Raw genomic sequence first — 8,749 nt, 5'->3', positions numbered from 1 at the left:
TATACTTAGAAAAATATGAAAATGTGATTGTTGTATAATTTTGTGTTCAATTTGCAAATTAAAAGTCCTGCTGAAAAAGAACAATCACAGGGAGGGACAGGCCAAAAACTTTACCATTATCAGCATAAATGCAATTTTTATTATTTAAAATAATATATAAATGACTTTAATTTAATGTAATCTTGAGGAAATAATACATAGTACTATTATGTTTTTAAATCACAAATTTATTTGTTGTTATAGTAATTCTACGTCTGATTATTTCTCAGGGACACAAAAGGCACCAATTTTGTGGAATGACCACGAACAGCTTACAACGCCTATTTTACTATGTAGATCCTCATCTGCATATCATTTGCATATGATTATTCATACACGTGATAACGTTTAACGGTACAAGACACATTACATTAATAAAAATCAAGTTGTTGCCTATCCTTGCCTTGTTTTTGAATACATACATCAAATAGTGTTAAATACATTTCAGAGAAAGTTTTTCTCAATCTTTTCCACTGGCCGTATTGTATTTTTAATTGATATTTTTAATGGAAACAGATAGGCCTTGGGCATTATTTGCACGAAACTATTTTCTCAGACAATCTGGTATTATCATGATAAGCAGTTTTCTCTGTGGTTAAAACATTAAAACACAGCATGCCAGAGGAAAAGTGTTCAAAAACATTGCATCCACAACAAATATTTCTATTGACTGAATTTGAATATAAAAATGTTGTAACTTCTGAGTAATGATTTCATGTTTAAGTGCAACTGCATTAATATGAATGGCATATTTAATCTAAATGTATATATTAGAAGTAAAACATAGTTTAAATCATTATTTTATTTATTTAAACTGTTATTTGCGTCAGTTTCAAACGGCCCAATGCGCTCGCTGGCGCGGACATTTAAGAAGGGATGGATATTTGCTTCAAGTGACAAGCTTGGTGAGTGAAATTATATTTGTATTATTTTTCTGTATGTTAAATTTTCTTTTGATTTTCTGTCTAAAAGTGACCAAAAAGACAATTAACTCCAGCTCACCATCGGTGTCGCCAATTCCCTTTGTCTCCAGAATGTGCGTACGCACGGCTCAATGTTTGCTTAAAGGTGCGCATATTCTCCCGTCAAGTTTGTTTTTTATAGATCACAACCTTTGCGTGGGAACTGGCGTACGTACGTTTCCAGCCCCGTTTTGTGCGTACGCACGCTTTATAAATGAGACCCCTGGTGAATAAATGGTCAGTTATGTTAATGTAATAAAGTAAAAGTTATGCTATGTATGCAAGGAGGGTAAATGTTTATTCATTCCCAGATCCCAGCCACTGGGGGAGCTGCGACTGTTGGCAGAGAGAACATTTCCGGTTGGTAGGAAGTTATTGTGTTCCCATTTCTCTAACGGTAAGAACGTGCTCTCATGTGTTGTCTATATAATCTTATTAATCAGTATTTATTATTGCTTATTCATAATATATCTAACATAATTTGAAGTATGTGTATATTAGTTGACGTGTATGTTTATTTGTGAGAAATAGGCGTTAGTTGGTGTTTTAATTTAATGAGGTTTGCTCATTGTGGTGTTGTAAAGCTAACGTTAATCTTAACAAAATAGCATGCAAAAGTATTTTAAAATAATCCTATATGTAGTGTGTTGTATAGATGAGGTGTTTTGAAGGTATGATTCGTTTGAAAATATGTTATTCTCGAATCCTGTGGTCGTTGAAGAGAGCATTAACTTTAGTTCAGTACGTGTAGGAATGTGCGTATTTGTACCATTTTGAGAGAGCCTATCATGATTCATAAGAAAACAACACGAAATGCGACAGACTAAAGTGCGTATTGTTCTGTGAGGTAAATATTCCGGTTGTCATTTGTAGTGCGAATGCTTTTTGATCACGTTTAGTGTCCATGTAAACAATATTCAGATTCATTCATCGGAATGAATTCAGATTGTACGAGTTTTGTTCGTAGATGATTAAAATACGTTCACGATCTACTTTTGAAGAAATATATTATCATGCAATAGTAGCACACATTTTATCAGTTTTCTGGCGTTTCCGCCACTGTACAACGCGACGTGCATTGACATCACATGTTAATGCAGAGGTAGAGTTACACTCACGGGACACTGCAATTCACTAAAGGGCATTATTTGCATTTGCATGGTTAAATATTTCATTCGTGTGCTGATGCGCTGTTCATGCGTGTTTCTGAGCGCATTAAACCCGAAGTGTATGTTAGACACTTAAAGCCTGTTAAACAGCGCCTTGGTTAATGGACTAAGTTGTCTTTGTGTCTTATTAAGCCAATACTTGTCAATAAAAGATTTACGTAAACACATTTGGTTTATGACTAAAGTGAAAGCAAGAAAACATTTGAGAGAAAACTGGGTGCGAGTCATGCGTGTATTAGACGCGTCGCGTGCAGGTCTTAAAGTGACAGAGTAGCCTTATAATAAACATGTTTCGGCTTATCATTAAAAGAAAAGTTCACTCAAAAATGATAATTGTGTCATTTTTTACTCATTCTAAATTTGCTCCAAACCTGTATTAATTTCTTTCTTGTGCTGAACACAAAATAAGATATTTTGAATAATGTATCTATCCATAAAGTTGCTGACCTCCATTGAATTGCATAGTAGGGAAAACTATACTAAGGAAGTCAATGGGGACTAGGAGAAAATAACTATTTGCTGTTGACTGAGAACTTTACTAGTAGCTTTAATACGAATCAATCTATAAATACAGTAAAGTCAATTTAGTGTTTTATTTTTGTATTTTAATGTTACTGTTTAACACCTACTGTAGGTGAAAAGTAATAATAATATATAAAGCATTGTTTATTTGAATATTTTGGTGTGTATATGCAATGTGTATCTTTGTTTGTAATTTTTAATAACAAAGAAAATATTGACAACGATTTTTATGTTTGCCACTTTGGCCTAAATGCTTGCAATTATTTTTTTTTGTTACTTTTTGTTACCTTGTAATGTTTTGTTTAAAAAATAGGGAGATTAGTTACTTGCAAAATGGTAAAACCAACATAAAAAGAACTGTGATAAATTTGTTAATTGTGATTTTTTATTTTATTTAAATAATCGTTATATGATATTTTTGCCACATTGGCCACGCTTACGTGCATGTATGTATTATATACTGGTTTGTTATGTTTTAATTTAAGTGTTCATTGGGATCCTGACATTTGTATTGATGTGTTTTGTTTCATTACTGCAACGAAACAGCTGGTTTACAAAATATTATTTGTTATTATTTCTCTACTTCATTCTACTATTAATTCTATACAGACACTATATAGTGTAACAGATACATATGTGTTAGCTTAGCGATGAACAATTAATTGCATTTGTGATATGATGAAATGCATTTTTTTTTAAGTGCAAAGCTGCGATTACAGTCTGGTCCCGTGATGTGCGAGAGTAAACCAGTTTGTATTGCAGATGAAGCATCAACTTGGCACGCTACGCATAACAGTTTGTTTAATTTATGTGATATTGTGTTATAGATTCTCTCCAGCGATTCTATATTGATTAAGATAATTTCAGATTTATGTCTTAGCTTAGTTTTAAAACAGATACATGATGATGCGTGTGCTTTACAAACAACCACATTCTGCTTGTTTCTAATTCCTCTCTGTCACACACACACACACACACGACACCACTCGAACCTTACGAGAAATAATATTTAATGAAGTTTGACGATCTGCGTGATGGCATGCGTAGAAACACGTCTGTGCAAATAAAAGTGTATAGTGTTGCCTCTGTGCTACTTTACGTATTCTAATTATGTAGGCCAGCACTCTTAAATATTATAAATATATGCATTGAGTTGCATTCTGCTCCTATCCTCAATTAAATATTTAAAATTTACTCCATTGGTTTCACATTCAAGGCTTAAGCTAGTCCAAGGGTAAAATGCATGTTTGAGTGATTTTAGACATATCTTAAAATATATATTATATTATCAAAATATATATTATTTAATATCATTGTTTTGTCTCAATATGCACACTAGTAATGTTTTTTCTAGGGCATGTTTATAAAACCTACTTAAATATCATAATTGAACTAAGGCCTAATCCTGGTTTAGGTTAAGCCCTGTCTTTGAAATGATGCCACTGAGATTAATTTGCTTCTAATGTGGAGAATAACTGTGAAATGATTACAATATAAAATCATTAAAAGCTCAAATATTTTTAATAGTGATTATTTGGTGAATGTGTAATGTAGTACATTTTTAATAGATTGAAAAGACTAATTATATATATATTTTTAATGAATTTTATGAGTTTGTCTTTTTAATGAAACAAATACTGATACTCATTGAAATTGATTATTATAATTGATTATCATAATTGGTGACTAATTGTCTATTAATGTTGTGTGAACTGAATTTGAGATTTTTCCTTGTGTTTCAGAAGACTTTCAGAAGTAATCTAAGGTAAGGCCTGGTAAACTATTTTTTATCTATGTGAAAATATAGGTAATACAAGGCATTGTGTAGAAGTTAAATACATGCTTTATTTTACAGTTTACAAGTTAATTGAATCAATTGGTCATTGGTAATTTAGTTATAATGAAAAATTATTTTTGTACCCGTGTATTTTTGTGAATGTAAACACATTTGTAATGTGTTCAGGAGAACGTTTTTGTCAAAAAGGATGTACAAATTAAGGGCACAAATAAATATATATATATATATATATATGTCTGTATATGTCTGTGTGTTTTCATATAATTGCAGATGCCACGTGGAAAGGGTTTCCGTCGGTCCCGGGCGGCAAAGAGGAGGAATGCTGAGCGCGTTCTGCTCACTTCCTCCATGGAGTTGGCTGAGGTTATGCCTCCTCTTGAAAAAAAGGCATCGTTCTCTGGTTCTACTGTCGAGAGCCTGGATTTCCAAAACTTTCCGGCAATTGCCAAAAACTTCCAAATACCTTCCAAAAACCTTCCAATGACTTCCAATAACCTTCCAATGACTTCCAATAACCTTCCAATGACTTCCAATAACCTTTCAATGGGTTCCAATAATTTTTCAATGGTTTACAATAATCCCTCAATGGTTTACAATAACCCCTCAATGGCTTGCAATAATGTTTCAATGGATTCCAATAACCTTCCGATGTGTTCATCTCTTGATGTCGATAACTCTGATTATTTTCCACAGAGAGTCTTACAGGGTTCCTTCCATCAAGCTGATTCCAGATTTGGTTTCAACCGTGGCAGACAGTGTGCAGCAAACAGCATCACAGCAGTCATGATGAGTGTGCTGAAGGATGTGCTGACGTGGACAAGAGATGACCTGGATGCTGTTCTGTTGCATGGAGATGACCTGTACACATCCATGGACTTACAGGGGAAGATCAATGATTCAGCATGGCGTGGTTATGTTGCTGTTCCAGAATTGCCAACTGTGCACACACTCTTCAACACAACATTCTCAATAAAGATGTCAGATTCTCTGAGTGGTGTTTTTGGTAATGATGTGTATGATGGTGCATTGAGAGGTGTGTGCATGTCTATAGAGGATGCACTTCAGAGGGCCCTGTTTCAGTCTGATGCATGTTTGTTGAACATTTATGGCTACATTTGTGCAGTTATAAAGGCAGGGTCAATGTTTGCTGTGGTTGATTCCCATTCACGTGATGATAAAGGTATGGTTAAGTCTAATGCAGGCACAAGCGTAGTAGTTTATTGTGACGACATTTACATGTTGTTTTATCATGTTGATAACCTTGCCACATCACTGAAAGGTCAGGGAGAATCATTTGAAGTGACGGGTGTGACAGCAACAGTAATCGATAAGGCAACGAGTGCTGAGATGCGTTCATGTAGGTCTGGTCAACAAGGCAACGTCGCACAAGTTTCACCTACGAGTGCAGCAGAGCAGAGTAAGTGTGTTGGAGACTCTGGTGAACGAACATGTGCACAGAAACCAGCAACTATGTGCAAATCTGTTAAGACATGTCTGGATTCAAGTAAGAAAGATAAACGGGTGCAGACCACGTCGAAAGTTTCACATGTGAGCAAGTTGCATGACAATGTATTAATGGATGATGTCATTGTTGGACCTACAGTTAATGCCGAGTTAAGTTCCAAACCTTTAACTGTTGAGACAAGGTCATGTAAGTCTGTTAAAAAAAGCGTCACACAAGTTTCACGTACGAGAGCAACAAAGCAGAGTAAGTGTGTCGCAGACACTGGTAAACAAACACGTGTAGACAAACCAGCAACTATGTGCAAATCGGTTGACACCTGTGTGAATTCAAGTAAGAAAAATAGACGTGTACAGACAAAGTCCAAAATTTCACATATAAGCAAGTTACATGATAATTTATTAATGGATGATGATGATATCATTATTGGCCCTACAGTAAATACTGAGTTTAGTTTCAAACCGTTAACATATGCAGATGAGGATGCTCTGTGTGCATGCTTACAGCTGACTAATGAAAGCGTTGTTGTTCAAGCCACAAATGTGTGTTCTTTAGGAGTACCGTGTAAAACAAAGGGCATTAAAGGAGACGGTAATTGCTTGTTTAGATCAATAGCACATGCAGTATGCGGCAATCAAGAGAAACACCTGAAAATCAGGCGTGCAGTTGTTAAACATCTGGAAGATAACAGTTCTAAATTTGTGAAATATTTAAGAGAAGAGGACAGATCAATGAAAGATTATTTGACACAGTCTAAAATGTATTTTTCAGGAACGTGGGGAAGTCATGTGGAATTATTTGGTCTAGCTGATTTTTTAAAAATAAATATAATGACCTTTAATGATGACAGATGGAATGCACACGCCCCTACCGAACAGTCATTTACAGATAATGCAATCTATTTGAAGCACTGCAATGGAAATCACTATGAAGTTGTTACATGTGTTAAACATAGAAATCAAGCTAATGTTTGTGCACAAGCTTGTAACATTGAAGTGCATGATCAGAGGACAAATCGCTGTTTGCGAAAAAGGAAATTAAATGACACAGATGAGAACTCTAAATCCAAAAGAGCACGTGAGCGATACCACAGCAATGCCGATTTTAGGCAGAAAAAAATAGAGAGTTCTAAAAAGAAATACCGTCAAAACCGAGAATATAGGCAGAATATGATTGAAACTTGTCAAACCAAATACTGTGAAGACACTGATTATAAGGAGAAGAAACTTGATCAGCTTCGAAAGAAATATAAGAACAATATTCATGTACAGGAGTCAAAACGTGAAAATTCAAAGATTAAGTATTCCAAAAATGCTAGTTTTCAAAGACTTGTTCGGTACTATTCTCAGACCAAGTATAAGAGCAATAAAGCCTTTAGAGCAAGTGTGTCTGAATATTCAAAGAATAAATATCGCACAAACCTCGCATTTAAAGCAAGTGTATGTGAATACTCGAAGAGAAAATATCGCAGAAATCTTGCATTTAAAACAAGTGTTTGTGAATACTCAAAGAGAAAATATCGCAGAAACCTTGCATTTAAAACAAGTGTTTGTGAATACTCAAAGAAAAAATATCGCAGAAACCTTGCATTTAAAACAAGTGTTTGTGAATACTCAAAGAGAAAATATCACAGAAACCTTGCATTTAAAACAAGTGTTTGTGAATACTCAAAGAGAAAATATCGCAGAAACCTTGCATTTAAAACAAGTGTTTGTGAATACTCAAAGAGAAAATATCACAGAAACCTTGCATTTAAAACAAGTGTTTGTGAATACTCAAAGAGAAAATATCGCAGAAACCTTGCATTTAAAACAAGTGTTTGTGAATACTCAAAGAGAAAATATCGCAGAAACCTCGCATTTAAAACAAGTGTTTGTGAATACTCAAAGAGAAAATATCGCAGAAACCTCGCATTTAAAACAAGTGTTTGTGAATACTCTAAAAAGAAATACCATGACGATGAAAATTTTCGTATGAGTAAAAAACAAAAAAGATCTGAAATTTCTGCAGAACAGAGGGAGAGACAGAAAGACATTGATTTCACTATTAATCAGTTTCATCAAGAAGTCAATACAGGTCCAGAATTTGTTTGCTGTGTTTGTCATCGTTTATTGTTCAGAAAACAGGTCGTTGAATGTAGAAGAGATTGCTATAAAACCAGAGGTCAACAAATTACTGATTTGGCTGAAAGATGCATCACATTGAAGTATTTACATGAATGCAGCAATAAATGTGAGAATAGATGCCATTTATCAGCTAATCCGGCTTGTAAATTGTGGATTTGCTATACATGTCATCGTAAAATCCTTGGTGGGAAACTGCCTGAAGAGAGTGTTGCCAACAACATGCATTTGGTGGACGTTCCAAAAGAACTAAAAGGTCTGAACTCGTTGGAAGAACATCTTATTGCACGCAATATTCCTTTTATGAAGTTGCTTTGTCTTCCCCGTGGAAAACAGAATGGCTGTCATGGACCTGTAGTGTGTGTTCCTGTTAATACCACAGATGTCTCAAATATTCTCCCACGTAATGAATGTGATGACCACATGATAAGAATAAAACTGAAACGGAAATTAACATATAAAGGCCATTATGAATATAAATATGTCAGCACTGATCGTGTCAGACATGCACTGTCTTATTTGATGAGACATAATAAATGGTATAATGATGTTGAGTTTAATGAGCAGTGGGTAAACTCTTTGAATGCAACTGATGAATCAGACAAGGATGCTGATGATTTTGAAGTGGAGGAACAAGATGTAACTGATAAAAATGATGATCATAATGGAGCTGG

At 34.6% G+C, this 8,749-nt stretch overlaps 1 protein-coding gene across 1 annotated transcript; it reads left to right on the top strand.

Annotated features, from left to right (window-relative positions):
* Window positions 1–875: 875 nt before the first annotated feature.
* On the top strand, window positions 876–5,481 carry LOC308686399 (uncharacterized protein). The gene is made up of 4 exons (XM_081394823.1): window positions 876–944; window positions 1,313–1,398; window positions 4,435–4,457; window positions 4,761–5,481. The coding sequence occupies exons 1-4, from the start codon at window positions 884–886 to the stop codon at window positions 4,972–4,974; spliced, it is 384 nt and encodes a 127-aa protein (XP_081250949.1). The 5' UTR covers window positions 876–883; the 3' UTR covers window positions 4,975–5,481.
* Window positions 5,482–8,749: the final 3,268 nt, after the last annotated feature.

The sequence above is a fragment of the Scardinius erythrophthalmus genome (assembly GCF_964197995.2).
Source record: "Scardinius erythrophthalmus genome assembly, contig: HAP1_SCAFFOLD_242, whole genome shotgun sequence".
NCBI classification, from domain to species: Eukaryota; Metazoa; Chordata; class Actinopteri; order Cypriniformes; family Leuciscidae; genus Scardinius; species Scardinius erythrophthalmus.
Note: the sequence above shows the minus strand (reverse complement) of the source record. Positions and strands in the feature narration are given on the sequence as shown.

What these genes read in the sequence shown, in the direction of transcription:
- LOC308686399 (XM_081394823.1), top strand. Translation starts at nt 884, where the DNA reads ATGCGCTCGCTGGCGCGGACATTTAAGAAGGGATGGATATTTGCTTCA. An exon ending in GTGTTCCCATTTCTCTAACG is followed by an intron (nt 1,399 to 4,434) that starts GTAAGAACGTGC and finishes CTTGTGTTTCAG; the next exon opens with AAGACTTTCAGAAGTAATCT. An exon ending in ACTTTCAGAAGTAATCTAAG is followed by an intron (nt 4,458 to 4,760) that starts GTAAGGCCTGGT and finishes ATATAATTGCAG; the next exon opens with ATGCCACGTGGAAAGGGTTT.